Below are 18,613 nucleotides of genomic sequence, written 5' to 3'. Positions count from 1 at the left end.
AAAACCCCCAAACAGTACAAATGATGCATTTTCAACATTACTATGATTAAAGTTACGCAGAGGGAAAAAAATCTTTACGAGGCTGACTGATAACAGTTTCATTGCTTTTTCTTGGTCTTTCATAGAACCATGGAATAATTTGGATTGGAAAGGGACCTATAAGATCACCTTGTTCCAACCTCCCTGCCATGGGCCACACAGCCAGTTCCCTCAGTGCCAATGCCTGCCACGGTCAGGGACACCTTCCACTAGACCAGGTTTATCCAAGCCCTGTCCAATCTGAACTTGAACACTGCCAGGGATGGGGCAGTCACAGCTTCTCTGGGCAACCTGTGTGTCATGCTTTAAACCCAGTCAGGCAACTTGTTCACTCACTCCCAGTGAGTGGTGCCGGGCTGACAACAATCGAGGGCCCCCCCCATCCCCCCCGCCCCACCGGGGCTCTCCCCTTCCCCGCTCCCAGAGGAACGGGGAGGAGGATCGAAAGAGTGCAACTCCCACGGGTTGAGACAAGAACAGTCCAGCAACCAATGTACAACACAAATCACCACCGCTACTACCAACTACAACAATGATAAGGGAAAATAACAAGGGAAGAGAATACGATACCACCGGCCAAGAAACGAGTCCCACACGGAAGCCCGTGTCCTTCCGGGTAACTCCCAGTTACTCCCCACCCCGGGCATGACGTGCTGTGGTATGGAATACCTCCTTGGCTAGCCTGGGTCAGGCGCCCTGTCTCTGCTTCCTCACAGCTTCCCCTCCTCCCTGGCAGAGCATGAGCCTCACAAAGTCCTTGGTCAGGGTAAACATCACTTAGCAACAACCGAAAACATCGGTATCACCAGCACTGTTCCCAGGCTGGAAGTCAAAACACAGCACAGGAGAAACCTGACTGCTACTGCTGAACCCAGGACGCTGTGCCAGTGCCTCACCACCCTCACAGGGAAACAGCTTCTTCCTAATATCTAATATAAATCTCCCCTCTTTCAGTTTGAAGCCATTCCCCCATGTCCTATCACTAAATGCTCTTGTAAAATGTCCATCCCAGCTTTCTTATAGGCCCCCATTAGGTCCTGGAAGGCTGCTATAAGGTCTCCTGTTGTCTTTCATCAAGTAAAACAGTGAGGTGCTGTCTTGTGTTCACAAATTGCAACTGATATAATTTACTGTCATATGTAAAACGATGGCCTACTGTAAACAGGACAGGGGTTGTAGTTTCCTTTAGGACTTGAATCTGGCGTAAAATATATACCTCACCAAAAGCAGCCTTATCCCCTTCCCCAGTGCCAATCCAACCCACAGTTGAAGGTCACATGGCAGTACTTTTGTACTTCCACATCAGTGATGATGTGGTTTCCATCCCCAGCAGTGCTGTTGTGTGGGACAAGTCAATGCACCCTTCCATGTTTCCTACTTCCCATTTCATAAACAGGAATAGTCATATTAGCCTATTTATTTAAAGTATTCACAGTCATTAAAGAACCACAGAGAGATAAGGTGTGTTTTTATTAATTATTTTGCAAGTCATTCTTTACAAGATTATGCAAAAAGCATACAGCCAATTGAAAGAGGCATTTTGGCTCTGATTCATCTTTTGTTGAGGCAAGATGCCAAATATTTCTCAGTACAAGTTACATGGGACTGCACTAGTATTATGGAAAACGGCTTCTTTGACATTAATAATGCACTTAACATTACAACAAGGGTTTTACAGGGTCTATAAGGGGATTTCAAATTCTGCATTGATCCCAAAATCAGTAGAAGTAAATGCCTGGAATTCTCTCCTCAAAAGTGTAAGAATTTCCCGATCCAAACCACAGTTTCTGTTCCAACTGAAAGGAAATTTTGTACTTAATGAAAGAAACTACTACGAGGAGAACTGAGCTGCAAGGAGCTGTATTTGTATGTTACACCTGATAAGTGACATGAACAGAGGTGATCTATCGATAAAAGTCTTCAGAACAGACTGATGACACTACTTTTCTAAAACAGACACACAAAAGGAAACTGATGAAAATAAAAGTATGAGAGATTGCTGCCTGCTTTTTTAGTGTGATGTGTTATTTCTTATTTGTTACAGCATTGCCTGGCTGATTTAACTGGTCACTTATCTGAGCAAAATTGAGCTCTTGATGCTAACATAACTGTTTCCAAACAGTATTTGGGTATATCACAAATGCCGAGTGATTTTGCAGCAGTATTTGAACTGGAACAAGACCAGGAGCTGCTAGCAAGATTATTCTCAGTGGTAAAATGTTTGCAAAGTCTTGACTTTGTGCATTCTCTACAATTGCTATACAGATACAACAACCAAAAAGCTTGATATTTACCTATTTTAATAGATTGGATGAAAATACTGTTTATTATAAAATCACTAAATATTTTTTACAGATTCCACTTGTCAGTTAAGTAACTTTGCATACATTTTCTTTGCATCTACTAGAAGTGAGTTTAACTTCTTATTTATTAACTTTGAAGTTAAATAATTCAGCTACTTCTAAACACAAGCTCGTAAAATTAACAATGGTTTCAAATGTTGGTGTCTTCTCCACAATGTTTTGAGTTGTCGGTTTGTTTTGTTTTTTTTTCCAGATTGAGTTGTTTAACTTCCCCTATGAAAATGTGCCAAGATAACAAGCTTTATAAAAACAAAAAATTGTATACACTAGGTAAAGATATCATAGAGGCTAAACATTTGAAATGTGAGCAATTCTAGCCTAGGCAAGATACTGATGCCCTGGGAAAGTTTCTGCTTCTGTTCCTCGAGTTGATGATTAGGAGTTTTCAGCTGTCCTCAATTATTTTTTCTGTCTAGCTTAATTTAGTTTTAGTTCTCAGTTTCTGAAAACTAAGTGGGATGAGTTTCTGTATACAACCCCAGACACATTCCTGGAATAAGATGAATGTGAAAACTTTTTGGAGTCTTATCAACAGTGACTTGCTGTATTTGTACTGCTATTTACGGGCTGCTAGCCCTTAGCAATAACTGGCAAGTGATGAAAGCAACCTTCCTGGTAAAACCTTGGAGATCTCCCCAAAGTTTTACTTCTTGCATCCCAAGTTTTATCTTCCCTCTATCCACAACAAATGTTATTTTAATAATTTTGCCTGCAACTGCTAGGGCAGAAAAGTCAGGGGCAGAAGGAAGGGGTAAATAGAGAAAAAGACTTTTATGCTGAAAAAATTACCCTGTTCTGTAGCAGCAGACTTTGCTACACTAAGTATTGTTCGTTCTGTAACAGCAGCAGGAACAAGTTCAGCTTGAGGGTCTTCCCTGACTTAGTTGTGCCACAATGATTGGCCTCTTAATGCATATTCCTTACCAGAGCAGCTTAAGAAAGAAAGATGACTAGAGAATTGCAGAGGAAAAGGAGGAAAAAAAAATAACAAGGGAAAAGGGAACTGTTCCTATTGCGCTGGAAAGGGAGATGAGAAGCGGCTGGAGGGATAGGTGGGGGAAAGTGGAGAAATGCATGTGTGCTTCCTGCTTCCAGGTAACTGACTCACAAAATATTTAGCCACTGAAGACCCTTTCCCTCATGGAAACCAGAAGCACTCTCCTTTGTGTGACACCCACACCATATCCAGTAAAACAATTTATCAGTATCTAGGTCATATTACACCTACAGTAAAGAGTACTGTAAATAAAAAGAAGACAACAGCGAAATGCTTATTGAGATGTTTGGGAGGTTTATGCAACTTCAATCAATATATAATAATACATATATAATAATAATAATCGTACAGTACTCCTAAGTTGTTACAAATGTATACTACATGATAGTATTGAAATCCATGATGCTTTTTTTGTTCTGCCAATGGAGTGTACCTTTGAAAAAGATGCTAAGCAGACTCTTCTTTCATTGCGATGTGTTTTTTTATTGCAGCTGTGCCTAGAATGGGTACATCATGCATGGCTGTTTTCAAACCAGTACAAATGAACCAGAATCTAGGTATACGGTAACACAGTAGACAATGTTCCTTTTAGGCAAGCATGTACTAGGGAAAAACCAGGACCATTTTTCTCAGTGAACACGATAACCAAATGAGCCAAAACACCAGATCCAGATTGGTGACTGCCCAACAGACTGTGGTGCAGTGTTCACCTGCACTTGTTGCTCTGAGTACACTTCTCTGCCTCATGTTCTTCAAAGCAAAATTTCATTTCCACAGGACTAGCAATATTGCTTAGTCTTATGCCTCCTGTACTCCCCTTAGAGTTTCTTCCGGCAGTGGCAGAACAATGTTCCTGAAATGTATCATACTGACATTTTTGAACAATATTCATTCAGTCTCCCTGCGGCCCAGTTACACCTCCAGGCACTAACTGAGTATGCTAGTCACAGTGCACACACAGGCCAAACATCTTTGCAAATATGAGAACAGCACTTGAAGATCATTGCCTGAAAGAAAGCGGTCCATGCCTGAAAAAGAAAGGTAGCTTTCTCTTTTAAAATGCTTTGAAAGGTGAGTCACACTGATCAAGCAGTGAGACAGGCTGGGGGAGGCAGAGACTTCTCTCACTTTGAATACTGCACCCAATTCAGAATCCACTAGATCATACCTTACATGCTGCACCTTATTCCAGCTGAAAATCTTGCTAACCTATTTAGTATCTGATAATGAGGTTTGCCTCAGTAATTCACTCATACTGAACAGCACCACAGAGCAGTATAAATGTATACTGCTTTTCAAATGGAGCTTAGGCTTTCCACTGCTGTTTACACCTGTTCATACACGGTCCTTTCTGTCACTGTAGGATTGTCTTTTCAGCTCCTCCCAAATGAAGAACATTGGCTAAAAAATTGTAAACAGATTAAAGAAAATTAGAGGGATCAGTTTTGAAAGGGTTCTGCTCCTCTAGCTTAGAGGGTCAAGGCCACTGCAGAATGAGTTTAGGTTGTAACAGGTCCACTCAAGAAGGATGAAGTAAAGCTCCTTGGTCATACATCAGAACTTATGGTTAGGAAAGTGCTGGCTGTAAAACCGCATGTAACATTGCAAGTTTATGTTGCAGTAATTTGAAACAGCTGTAAAAGTAATCTTATGGATCTTCTTTGTTACATTTGCTTTGAATTTACAGTCCACCTTTGAAATCTACCACAACATCCAAAAACTGGAGCACATCAACTAGTGATATTCTGAACAATCTTCTTCATTAGCAGCAAACACCTTCAAGACACTGACAATTGAGAAATCCACTAATTCTATACTTATGCACCCAGAGGTGTAACTTAACGTACAATCACTGTAAACAACAGCTTTACACCTTAGTAAGTCAATACTCCAGACTGCTGAAGAGAAAACAATATGGATTTATGTAAGGTTGGAAATGCCAGGATGAAAATGCAAGCTGTGGAATGCTGTGCTTCTAGCTGAGCTGTATTTCTTCCTCTCTTACCATATTTCTTCCTCTTCTACACAAGAATAAGAAAAGGATAATTTCAGGTTCTCTTTTCATATCCTCCTTCTAATCACAAAATAATGCTGAGATTTACAAATAGAAGACAGACATCTGTGTGAATTTACTTTCATTTCAAAAAGCTTTCCTTCTAATGTTGTTACACTATTATGAGATGAAAACATGGACTAGGGGCATGGACAGGGCTGGATGCCAAACTCAATGAAATACAGAAAAGATGCTGCAATAGTGTAGTGTGTTTCTTTCCTTCAGAGAACTGATATACTGCAAGTTTACATTTTCATTATTTATCAATTTTAATACATACTTTTCCCATAATTTACATAAAATATAAAATTTAAGAAAAAACTATTGACATGATACAGCTAAATAAAGCAAGAATTTATTATAGAAAGTGAGTATTTGTGATATTAGTTAATAATATAACTAATTTTCCTTTCAGGACATAGCTCTTGTGACAGTCAAAAAATTGAGAAATTGATGGGAAGTCCGTTTTTACAACTGAGGACAGACCCTGGCATACCAGTGACTTTAGAATAAAACTGGACTTGGTTTTGTTAAATACCACATTTCTAAAAAAAATAAAAACTAAAAAATCTTTTTTTGTTTGTGATAATTTACTGATTAACTAAAGTATGACTCTGTATCTTCTATAGATAGAACATCATTATTAAGATACTCCAAAATTATATTTCCGCCATTGTACAATGGATAGTCTTTATCAGATAGCCATGTTTCCAATGTGTGCTCAAATGGCAAGGCTTCTCCAGAAGCAGCATGGCATAATCTCAATTTCTGCAAAACAAACAGCACAGAAATTAACATCAGGATTTACCTGTTTGAGATGCAAGAAGTAGGGTGGGGGAGGGACTAAGTGGTTAAAAAAACCCACCAAAACAAAATCAAAATCCAACAACCTGGAAAAAGTTTGTTATTATTACTGATTTACCTGGGATGTTGATTTGTTGTTGTCATTTTTAAGGCTTGTTAAGGAAGCTGCAAAATCTACTACTTTGCCAATACTCCACTTACTGCAGAAGAACATGGGCTTGCTTTTCTCTTTGTTTCCCTTTGGCAAAAATACTTGAAAATAAATTCTTTCTGTCTAGAAAAACATGAAAAATAAACAAAAAATTATTCACAGAAGCAGCACATAATACCAGTCATACACATTAACAATTTTTCAGTAAAAAAAAACAAACCTTTAAATTTCAACCCCCAAATTACTAACTCAAACTTGTACTATTCCATCAAAGCCAAGGCCCCAGTTTCCTGCAGAATATAAATGACTGAGATCATCAAGTCAAATCCCCTCCAGCTGCAGGCACATGCATGATGGACAAGAAGTTCAGAGAGACATCTGGGAGAAGTTCAGGGAGACATCTTCTTGAGCCAGAGTCCCACAGCTAGACTGCTACATATAGAGAGACATGAAAAGGTGTCTGCCCTGGGTTTGCTGGATAATAATAACTACTCTGGGGAGAAGAAGGTGGATATAAATAAGCAGCGCTGTCTTTTGGCAGCAGTATAATGTCTCAAATTGGAATGCAAAGGCGGTTAAAACCGAACAATTCACTGTACCAGAAATGCCAGTTTCACAAACCAACACTCCCAGTCATGGCCAGCTAATCCTTCATCCTGTTTTCCCACCTTTTATGTGCTAAACACTTTTTCAGTATCAGATAGACCAAAATAAAAGTAACCTGTGAGGAAAAGGTTTTGAAGGGGATCGGGACAATCCCTTCTCCAACGTTATTTCTTCTTGACACTCAACAGAAGACACAGCACAAGCATGACTGATGTATTCACCAGTTAAAACAGCTTTTGCTGAGCCCAAGTCAAGACATGATCAAACAAGACAGATGTCTTCTTTTTAAATGATTTACATAGACCCTCCCTAGAAAAATACAGAACTACGTTTTCCCCAGCTGTGTTCATAAAGCTGAGGTTGATTTTCAATCTGTGCATTTTTCTCAAAACTTGAAGGCTCCCCACACACAAGAAAATCTTTAACATCTAGGAATATTACAAAGGGGCAATGGAAGCAGGACCTGTATCTTGCCAAAATGTAAATGGCAGTTTGTAAACCAGCTAACACAGTGGCCATTCTATTACGGACACATGCCAACATCACCCAACTGCTATCAGTGCCCCACACTTTCTACAGTTGCTCCTCCAGTCCACTGGAACTTAACTCACAAACCAGCTCATTCTACTGTTGCACCCCTACCTATGGGATATACCTCCTGGAATTTCTGTGCCATATCCAAGAAAATACCAGTAGGGCAGGGACCCAACAACTAATGCTACTTTGCAGCATAGCCCTCCTGTTTTGAGCTGGTCAGGTATGTAACTCGTATCAGGTCTGACACTAAAAGAAACAATCATCTGCAGAAAGCTAATCTGAATAAAGAAGCCAAGGGAAAGGTATTTCTAAGATAGCCTGATTTTCCTGATTGTGGAATAAGAAAGGTCAGGAAGGAGGACCTCTGGTGTCATGTGGTCCAAAACCATACTCAAAGCAGGGGGAAGTTTAAAGCTAGACCTAACTGTAAAGGCAGATCAGGTTGATCCAAGTCAGACTCAAAGAAGTTGTGAACATCCCAGAGAAGGAGATTCCACAAATTTTCAGAGGAGCTTGTTCCAAAGTCTGACCAGCCTCACTGTGATTTTTCTTCCTATCATCTAATTGGAATTTCCCATGTTGCAGCTTGTGCCCATTGCCCCCTGTCCTTTTCCTGTGCACCTCCAAGAAAATGTGTCAATCTTCTTTATAATCATGATGAGAGAAGTGATGTGCATAAGAGGCAGAAAATTCATATTCAAAAAAATCTTATCGAACTAGAACAAGGTAGTCAGAAGGCAGCTAGGAGGAGTCTAGCAATTTAAATAGAGGGTGCTGGAGATTAATAGGCTCAATTTATCAGTCAGAATTATCACTATTGTGGATGATTAAACAATTAATATCCACATGAGAAAATGAATAGTAAGAGAAATCAGCATACAGTAATTTGTACTACACTTTTTAGAGTTTACTAGCTTTGGAATTAGGAAGTCACTTTTAACAATATCTTACATATATTCAGGGTGGATTTTTTCACAGTATCACAGTATCACAGTATGTTAGAGATTGGAAGGGACCTCGAAAGATCATCTAGTCCAATCCCCCTGCCGGAGCAGGTACACCTAGAAAATGTTACACAAGAATGTGTCCAGACGGGTTTTGAATGTCTCCAGGGAAGGAGACTCCACAACCTCCCTGGGCAGCCTGTTCCAGTGTTCCGTCACCCTCACTGAGAAGAAGTTTCTTCTCAAGTTTAAGTGGAACCTCTTGTGTTCCAGTTTATACCCATTACCCCTTGTCCTATCATTGTTTGCCACTGAGTAGAGCCTGGCTCCATCCTCGTGACACTCCCCCTTTATATATTTATAGACACTTATAAGGTCACCCCTCAGTCTCCTCTTCTCCAAACTATAGAGACCCAGCTCCCTCAGTCTTTCCTCATAAGGGAGATGCTCCACTCCCTTAATCATCTTCGTTGCCCTGCGCTGGACTCTCTCCAGCAGCTCCCTGTCCTTCTTGAACTGAGGGGCCCAGAACTGGACACAATATTCCAGATGGGGTCTCACCAGGGCAGAGTAGAGGGGAGGGAGGACCTCTCTCGACCTACTAACCACCCCCCTTCTAATACACCCCAGGATGCCATTGGCCTTCTTAGCCACAAGGGCACAGTGTTGGCTCATGGTCATCCTGTCGTCCACTAGGACCCCCAGGTCCCTCTCCCCTACACTGCTCTCTAACAGGTCGTTCCCCAACCTATACTGGAGCCTGGGGTTGTTCCTACCCAGATGCAGGACTCTACACTTTCCCTTGTTATATTTCATCAAGTTATTCCCTGCCCAACTCTCCAGCCTGTCCAGGTCTCGCTGGATGGCAGCACAGCCTTCTGGCGTGTCAGCCACTCCTCCCAGCTTAGTGTCATCAGCAAACTTGCTGATAGTACACTCAGTTCCCTCATCTAAATTGTTGATGAATATATTAAATAATACCGGTCCCAGTACTGACCCTTGAGGCACTCCACTAGTTACAGGCCTCCAACTAGACTCAGCCCCATAGACTACAACTCTCTGGCTTCTCTCCTTCAGCCAGTTCACAGTCCACCTCACTACCTGATCATCCAGTCCACACTTCCTCAATTTAGCTGTGAGGATGCTGTGGGAGACTGTGTCAAATGCTTTGCTGAAGTCAAGGTAGACCACATCCACCGCTCTGCCATCATCCATCCACCGTGTTATTTCCTCATAAAAGGCTAAGAGATTGGTCAAACATGATTTCCCCCTGGTGAAGCCATGTTGACTGCCCCTCATAACCCTCTTATGCTTGATATGCCTTAAGATGGCACCAAGGATAAGGCGTTCCATCACTATGGAATTATGTAATTTTAAATTATGTTCCACAATATTTTAAATTAATCACTTTCCCTCCAGCACATATTTATTACAGTGATGCTATCTGATGAATGCTATAAGCAGATCCTTGTATTACAACTTCTGCATAAGCAGTTTTCTAAGCATAACAAAGTATAAAAAAAGAAGTTAATAAGAGGACTCAATAATGGCGTAGCTGTAGTTATTTTAAAAACAGTAATTAAATGCACTCTGCTAAGATGAAACCTAACAATAAAACTATCACTATCACATAGTATGTTCTCAGTATTATAAATAAATTTAATGGGCCTGAACGTGATGTGCTGCAACGTAACAATATGGTGAAAACCAATTTAAATACAGTTCTTTTAAGAGGATGTATAAGTACAGATCTAAAGTGAAACTCTTGATGAAAGAATCAAGGAGTTTCTAAACCCAACATAATCCTGATATGTGGAAAAGACTTGAATACCAGGTTTGACTGGCCACAGTAGTGAGAAACAATAAAGGAATATGTGAAATAACTTTGAAAATCAAAGAAATGAAAGGCTGAAAGCAACTGTCAAAACCCTATTACAACCCAAAGGCAGGAACAACTAACCTCAGGCCCTTCATACTTCATCCAGCAATGCAATATATGCCTATTATATCTAAGTAGTAGAAATAAAAATGGAGCTTTGCAGAACAAAAGCTAAGTTGTGTATGAGACAGGCCCAATATGACTGCTATAGAGTTGTGCAAACTGTGTCCTATCTGCGTCAGAAGCCTCTCATTACTCAGCGTGAAAAGCATCCCTGTGACTGACACACTCTGGTAATAACGTTGGTATAACTAATGCCATTTTATATAGCAATTCTCTGTGACCAAACTGGTCATGTATCAGTCCCACTCCCTCTCTGCTGATAGCCCTGAAGGTCCTGCGCACCAGGCAGACTTCTCCCCTTTTCGTCCCCTTCAGCCTCAAGGTCCCTGGGCACCAGGACGACTACTCCCATCCTTGCTGGCCTTGAAGGTCCCAGGCACCCAGCCAAGCCAGTGGTGATGAGCCTGTCACAGAACAGGGAAGTGCAGCAGCATACAGATCACTGTCCATAAATCAAGCAGTTACAAGCCCTAAGTGGGACTTGGACCAGAACTGCTGCTGGACAGAAAAACCCCCAGTCAGTGGCCAGGGACGCTTCCACTGTCGTCTGCTTCATCCAAGGACTGAGTAAGTGACTTGTATTCTTTTACATGTTTCAAGTCATAGAATCATAGAATAAGATCATCTAGTTCCAAACTCCCTGCCATGGGCAAGGACACCTCACACTAAACCATGTCACCCAAGGCTCTGTCCAACCTAGCCTTGAACACTGCCACGGATGGAGCATTCACAACTTCCCTGAGCAGCCCATTCCAGTGCCTCACCACCCTAACAGTAAAGAAGTTCTTCTTTATATCCAATCTAAATTTCCCCTGTTTAAGTTTTAACCTGTTACCCCTTGTCCTATCACTACAGTCCCCAATGAAGATGACTGCGATATTGATACTGCACACCAAGTAGTAACACTTGACCCAGTCTGCAGAGGATCCAGGTGATCAGGAACAATAAGCTAAGCTGTGCTATAAAATCCACTACACCAGTTAAAAAACTGTGCTACACTGTGATTATAAAAATTCTGTGCTCCTTTGATCAACAAATTCTGTTAAAACAATAGAGATTTAACAACAACTTAGTGCTGTCATCATTGTGCCAGGGATCCCTGAAAGAACATGTCTGTCCCCACGTTGTTGGGTGACAGAATAAATTGGTGTAGTTGGCAGAGCCCTTGGGTCAGAGTGATGACTGACTTTCCCAGTAAATGGGACTCTGGAGAAAGGGGTTTAAAAAATAGATGGGAAAATCCCAACAAGTGGCAATAGCCAATAAGCCACAATCCAAAAGCCATATGGAATGAGTTTTAAAAAATGGAAATATATGTGTAAAGTTAAGAAGGACAGATGGAAGGAATGTGCTGGCTATTAGCTGCAGTATGGAAAATTGAGAACAGATATGCTGAAAGGTTAAAGGAAGAAATATAAAGGTGAATTATCAGCAAAGGATTTAGAATTGGTATAACCAAATTAAAGACTGATAGTGAGTCTGGAAAAAGTGTCTCTTGAAAAACAGTGTCACAAGTTATAAAAAAAAAAAAAAACACCCAAGAAAAATATCATGAACCCCCCCTGAAAATAGCAAATGGAACCAGGAAACCTACATATATTTGGTGTGGCTATTCTGTGAACTAGATACAGGGCAACAGTGACTGGGCTATTGAAACAACTGATGAAGAAACAACTGATGAAGAAACAACTGATGAAGAAACAACTGATGAAGAAACAACACCAAGGCTCCAGCCAGGAGTCACCTTTTTGGGGACCAAATGGATAGGGGGGATAGAAAGTAAGTCCCTTGGTCCACTTGGTAAATAGCTTGTCAGACTTCTCCCTCAAACACCCGAGTGCTGGCGTTATATCCTTACTGGAGTTGAAATAATACCATGCTTAGGGAAATGCCCTCCCATGCCCTCTGCTGTGCACTCTGACAATGGCACTAATTTAAAAATAAATCCAGAAATGGTGTGAACACTGTGGGGTTGCCCGGGTGTTCCAGGGTCCCACAGACCCCAAAGTAATGGAACAGTTAAGAAGTGTAATAGTCTACTAAAATGAGCTCTAGAACAAAGTTTAAATACAGGAGGATGAGGTAAAGCCCTAACTGAAGCTGTTTGATGCCTACATAACCAGCAGACTGGATGCCTGGTGGAACAAGCTCATTTTCCTGCTCTCCAATCCATAATGCATCCAAAACCCCCACTGTCAGCCCATCATTCTTCTCAGGGTGAAACTGTTCCTATTAAATACCCTTTGATGGTTAAAGTATCTGTCACATATGCCCTGAGAAAAGGGCATATGGAAAACTGTTTCTAAATGGAGACTCCCTTTAACTTTCACTGAGGCTTGGATAATGCCCAAGAATGAGTAATTTCTTTTCACTTGAGGTCCTTGAACAGTACTTAGACAGATTCTTTGGCCTGAACAAACCTGGAGTTCACCCAAGGAACCATCGTTTTACGGAAACCTCAGCTGTAAAAAGATTATCACAACACCCACTGTATTATACTTACCCTTATTTGTACCCTCTTTCTCACTATTTCAAGAACGGGATGATAATCATGTAATTCAGTTCACAAACATAATTTCTCAACTGGGTAATGAATCAAACTGTGGGTATTGTTTATACCACCCTCAATCTTCAGATGCTAATTCTGAGTGCATAGCTGAACCTGTTCCTGAAAATATGTTGGTACCAACCTAAGTTGGCATACTCGCTCCTGACCCTCCAAATTACCAAACTCATACTTAAAAGGCACATTCTTATGCTAAGGCCCCACGGTACACTGTGATGCCCCAACAAACAAATTCAGCCTGGGTGGGAAAACAGTAATTGTGATTGCTGTCATCATTGTACCAGGAATCCCCACATAAAAATTCTTGCAACATTAATGAACTTGTCTGTTTCTGCAGTCTTGGATGACACCTGTGTAGCAGACAAATAAAATTTCTCCTATAAAATAAAGGAATTTGACCTGACTGCTCCAAATTCCAGAGACACATTATAACAGATCTAAGAGTAGTGAGATTGCTTTTGGGTACCAGGCTGAAACATACATATAAATGGTTGTGGTCTTGAGGAATTAAATCCAAAATCAAGCTGAGAGAACTAGATGAAAATCAAGATATTTACAAAGCTTTCCATTTCCTTTGAGAATTCCACTACTGAAAACAAACATTACTGACCTGAGGCAAGGACTTGTCCCCACACGCATGCATTTTCAGCTTCATTAATGCCACTTTTGCTGCTATTGCACTGTTTTTTGGTCCTCTGCATTTTTTGCTTTTTGCTTCCTCACTTTTTTTAGAATCTAAGAACAATATTATTACTGTTAATATGATGACTCATGCCGTCTCTGTAATATATCTTGGAATTAGCCTATTTGGCCTCATTACATCTCCAAGGTTCCCATCCTTTTCATGTCCTCCCAACGTCATGATATCAGGTATCCTGAATGATAACAATCATAGAATGGTTAGGGTTGGAAAGGACCTTAAGATCATCTAATTCCAGCCCCCCCCTGCCATAAGCAGGGACACCTTCCACTAGACCAGGTTGCTCAAAGCCCCGTCCAGCCTGACCTTGAACACTGCCAAGGATGGAGTGTTCACAACTGGAACAGGGCAACCTGTTTCAGTGACTCACCACTCTCACAATAAAGAATTTCTTCCTTATAGCTAAACTAAATTCCCCCTGATTAAGTTTGAATCCACTGCACCTTGTCCTATTGCTACAGCCCCTGATGAAGAGTCCCTACCCAGCATCCTTGTAGGCCACCTTCAGATACTGGAAGGCTACTATGAGGTCTCCACACAGCCTTCTCTTCTCCAGGCTGAACAGCCCCAATTTTCTTAGCCTTTGTATGGGCGTAATTCTGAAAGAAACCTGAGCCCTATTTAATCTTTAAAAATTCTCTTTATAGACATATGTTGCTGTTGTCTCAGTTTAGATGAACAAAATTAGATAGTGACATGTGAGTTTAGAGCTATTTAAACAAGGAAATCTTCTTATTTGATTAAATCTGAACCCTCAGAGGAGGCCACAAGCTCAAATAACCTTCTGAAGAAAACTGCAGAATATATAAACCACTGTACTTGCCTACAATACTTTTAACTAGCCGCTGTGTGGCAGCCATTTGAGGTTTTGGTGTGTCCAGTTTCTCACATTCATGGTCTGACTGATGCCGATGTCTGTAAACAACAGTGCAAAACTTTTAGTACTTTTTTCATATACTAATGAATGAGTATTGGTTTTTAAACACTCTGTTCTGCTCACCTTAGACAAAAATGTTTTTCACAGTAAGGACATAAAACTGGCAAAAGCTCCTTTCCATTACAGTCCTTGTATGAGCATGGGTAAGATCTGTGCTGATCTGGTTTCATAGAATTGTTTCTTATATTCACCTAGGTATTAGTGCAAAATATTTTGTGTAAATAAACAGATATTACAGATAAAAGTCACCATCCCAGCTTTCCAAAAGAACTGTGCTAGCTCCATTCTGTGGGCAAAACTAGTCCAGCAATTCTCTCCTACTTTTGTCCTGGTTAAGTTTAGCTCACAGTTAGAAAAAGAACCATCATCCTAATCAAACTCAGTTTACTTCTGACAGAAAAAGAGTAGATTAATAGTTTTTAAGCTTGTCACATTCTCAATGAGATATTAAATATTTCATAATTATACACTGTATGTATATATCTTATCTGGAAATAGATGGTTTAGTTACACAGAATTTTAAGGTAGTCATATATTATTAGATTACCTCAGAACACCCATGAGCATCCCGGCTTCTGTGCTGAAGGCTTTGCGGCAAAAGAAGAAAATATCACAATGTTATATACATTTCAGTAAAAGAAAACTCCATGTGAAAACATTTAAGTGTTTAAAGAATGATCTGACAAGTTTTGTCATGGCAACACTTCAGTTAAATAATGAATCTTCTCCAAAATTTGTTTTAACCTATGCACTTAACATCGTGAATGGATTGATCATATTCTTCCTAAGTAAAACATTTAGATCTTCGAACTTATGGCCCAAGATATAGAACAGAATCACAGAATCATAGAATAGTTAGGGTTGGAAAGGACCTTAAGATCATCTAGCTCCAACCCCCCTTCCATGGGCAGGGACACCTCACACTAAACCATGCCACCCAAGGCTCTGTCCAACCTGGCCTTGAACACTGCCATTTCAAGAGAATAGGACACTAGCATGCTTAAGAATTCAGCTCAAAGCAACTGGAGTTTGTCTGTTTTAATGGATTTTGAATCACCTCCCACAGCAACAGAAATCCCTTGAAGGCATCTGACATTAAAAAGGAAATCTGCTTGTAGTCAATCTGATTTGATCTCAGCTGGCCTCTGCTAATTTGAAGTGTAAATCAAAGTGCAAGCCCTGATTTGAACCTTGGAAGAAACTTTCTTTTTTTTTTTTCCCCTACAAGAACACCCTGCTCCCTCCACCAAAAACAAATCAGTACAAAACAGGGCCTAAATTAGATGCCTTCCAAAATAATCTACCTGTATCCTAAGGATAATCCCACTGATTTCAAAGCTCCATAACAGCAGCTTGGGAAGAAAGTGGCAACTTCAAAGAAGCAACTACTTTTAATTAAATGTATCTGAATGGAGTCACAGAACCTTTTATATAACACTTAGGTCTGCACAACTGTCACACTGAAATCTTACAGGAAAACTAACTTAATCTCCTTTTATGACAAGATCACCTGCCTAATTGACCTAGGGAAGCCAGCAGATGTGGTGGGTGGGTTTAGATTTTAGCAAACTGTCTTTTACAGTATCCTTCTCGTCAAAATGTCCAGCACGCAGCTAGACAAGTTCATAGTATGATGGCTGAGCAACAGGTGATCAGGTCAGGCTTAAAGAGTTAATAGTAAATGGGTTTACATCAGGCTGGCAGCCAGTCACCACTGGGTTCTCCAGGGTTCAATTTTAGGGCCAGTGCTCTTTAATATTTCCATAAATGATCTGGTCACAAGAATCAAATGTACATTAAGTCAGTTTGTTGATGATACTAAACTAGGAGGAGTTGTTGACTGCCTCATGGGTAGAGAGGCATTACAGCGAGATCTGGATAGACTAGAGAGCTGAGCAGTCACCAACCATATGAAATTTAACAAGAGCAAGTGCCAGATTCTCCACCTGGTATGAGGTAATCCTGGTTATACATACAATCTGGGGGACAAGAGGATGGAGTGCAGATCTGGGGTCAGGGTTGATGGCAAATTATGAGTCAACAGTGTGCCATGGCAGCCAAAAGGGCCAACTGTGCCCTGGAGTACATTAAGCAGAGCATAGCTAAAGAGTTGAGGGAGGCAACTGTCCCCCTCTTCACTGCACTGCTGTAGCCTCTCCTCAAGTACTGTGTGCAGTTTTGGGTGCCTCAATATATGGACATGAAAGCATTACAGTGTGTCCCAAGGTTGGTGACTAAGATGGTGAAAGGCCTTGAGGGCAAGACATATGAGGAGTGGCTGACGTTACCTGGGTTGTTCAGCTTAGAGAAGGCTGAGGGGTGACCCCATTGCGGTCTGTTACTTCCCCAAGGTGGACAGTGGAAGGGGAAGTGCTGATCTCTTCTCCTGGGTGATCAGCAACAGGACATGAGGAAATGGAATGAAACTGTGTCAGGGGAATTTCAGACTGGGCATTATGAAAGGGTTCTTCACTGAAAGGGAACCTCCCTCTCAGAACACACTCCCCAGGGAAGCAGTCACAGCACTGAGCCTGTCAGAGTACAAGGAATGTCTGGATAATGCTCCTAGTCATATGGTTTAGTTTTGCGAGGACCAGGGAGTTGGACTCGGCGATCCTTTGGGGCCCTTCTAATTTGAGATACTCTACGATTCTACGAACTTACCAGAAGATGCCTGAACAGCCATCACATACAAAGGGGAGAAAATCTGTAACAAAGAGTTTTGTTTTCACTTAGACAACATGGTCATTGATTTGGTAATACTTTCTAGCTTAATTTTTACATTATTAACTTTTGCTTACCTGTACCATGAAGTAGGTATCTTTACAAGGACACTTAGTAACTGCATCTACACAGTACCCAGAAGTGGCTTTTGTAACACAGTTACACTGTTAACTCCCCTAGTTAATATTACTGAAAAACATACGAGTAAGTAAATTATATATTCCAGAAGCTGGCACTATGCTTTAAAAATTGGGGGGAGGGGTGGTGTGTGTGTCAATATAAAAATCTGAAACATGTGGCTAGCCATCAAACTTAACAGTTTTGCTAAAAAAATTAATTTATTGTGAGACCATTCAGAATACTGTTTACTCACTGCTGGAGAAGTGGACAATTTACATTTTTATTAGATGGGTTGCCAACTGGAGGAGATGATACCTCTTCCAAAAAGCCTAAAGTCTCCTCCATTTAACAGTCCTGATGATCCTGCTCCTTCCTCTCTGTCCTTCATATCACACACACTGTTTTTGTGCAATTTAAACTGCACATACTTCTTAAGTCTCTGCACACATCCCCCACCAGTTCCTACCGATAAAATCTCATCACCCCTGGCAGCAAACACCCACCTCCAGGTCATTACTCCAGTTCTCCATTCTTCAGATTTGGTCTTAATGGACCACCATAAGACTGGACTGCAAATCTCAAGTCCAAAGATCTTGGTCACTTCCTCTATAAGACCGAGTGGTCGCACCACAAAGCTTTCATTCCAAGATTTTTTTGCGGCCTCTTACTGAACGGTTACATTCCCCTAACATAATTTCCCGAGATCAGCGAAGGCAAGCAAGGGTGAAGAACGGAAAAACAGCATAATGACGGCTGGCAAAGCAGGGACAAACCGCCCAGTGACACAGCTGAAGCGACAGGCCCTGGCAGTGGGTCGTGCAGGGCTGCAGCAGGCCGGAGGACGCTCCAAGGGGGAAACACCTCGCAACCCCCTCACGGCCACTGTAGCCTCACTGCCCCGGCCCCGGCCTAGCGCTCCCATCAGCGGCTGCCCGCGGTCCCCACCGTGCGGTCCCTTACCAAGTTGTCTGCAATCCGCCACCCCGCAGTGCTGCCCTAGCTCCAGCTCCGCCATGTTCCACGCAGCCCAAAGACGGGGACTTGGGGAGGACAGAGCGAGGACGCTGCCG

The 18,613-nt window shown here is 41.3% G+C and overlaps 1 protein-coding gene and 1 long non-coding RNA gene across 2 annotated transcripts in view; one reads left to right on the top strand and one right to left on the bottom strand.

The window, feature by feature from the left end:
* LOC133266724 (uncharacterized) overlaps nucleotides 1–18,613 on the top strand; it is a 796,291-nt gene that overhangs the window by 45,372 nt on the left and 732,306 nt on the right. The gene's annotated exons all lie outside the window — the stretch shown is intronic.
* On the bottom strand, nucleotides 5,697–18,575 carry ZFAND1 (zinc finger AN1-type containing 1). The gene is made up of 8 exons (XM_061448206.1): nucleotides 18,504–18,575; nucleotides 17,364–17,406; nucleotides 15,247–15,286; nucleotides 14,763–14,890; nucleotides 14,586–14,677; nucleotides 13,673–13,797; nucleotides 6,375–6,530; nucleotides 5,697–6,220 (listed from the first exon to the last, which is right to left on the bottom strand). Exons 1-8 carry the CDS (start codon nucleotides 18,556–18,558, stop codon nucleotides 6,050–6,052), a joined length of 810 nt encoding a protein of 269 aa, XP_061304190.1. The 5' UTR covers nucleotides 18,559–18,575; the 3' UTR covers nucleotides 5,697–6,049.

This window comes from Pezoporus flaviventris, unplaced genomic scaffold, assembly GCF_033815535.1.
Source record: "Pezoporus flaviventris isolate CSIRO_AGI_PZ_B2104156 unplaced genomic scaffold, CSIRO_AGI_Pfla_v1 ptg000007l, whole genome shotgun sequence".
NCBI lineage: Eukaryota > Metazoa > Chordata > Aves > Psittaciformes > Psittacidae > Pezoporus > Pezoporus flaviventris.
The sequence above is the reverse complement of the archived record's forward strand: the minus strand, read 5'-3'. Positions and strand labels throughout refer to the sequence as shown.

Excerpts from the sequence above, each read along its gene's own strand:
- ZFAND1 (XM_061448206.1), bottom strand. The coding sequence starts at position 18,558 with ATGGCGGAGCTGGAGCTAGGGCAGCACTGCGGGGTGGCGGATTGCAGA. Across the intron at positions 14,891-15,246 it reads ATGCTCATGGGTGTTCTGAG|GTGAATATAAGAAACAATTC; the intron begins GTAATCTAATAA and ends ACTAATACCTAG. Across the intron at positions 13,798-14,585 it reads GCTAGTTAAAAGTATTGTAG|ATTCTAAAAAAAGTGAGGAA; the intron begins GCAAGTACAGTG and ends TATTGTTCTTAG.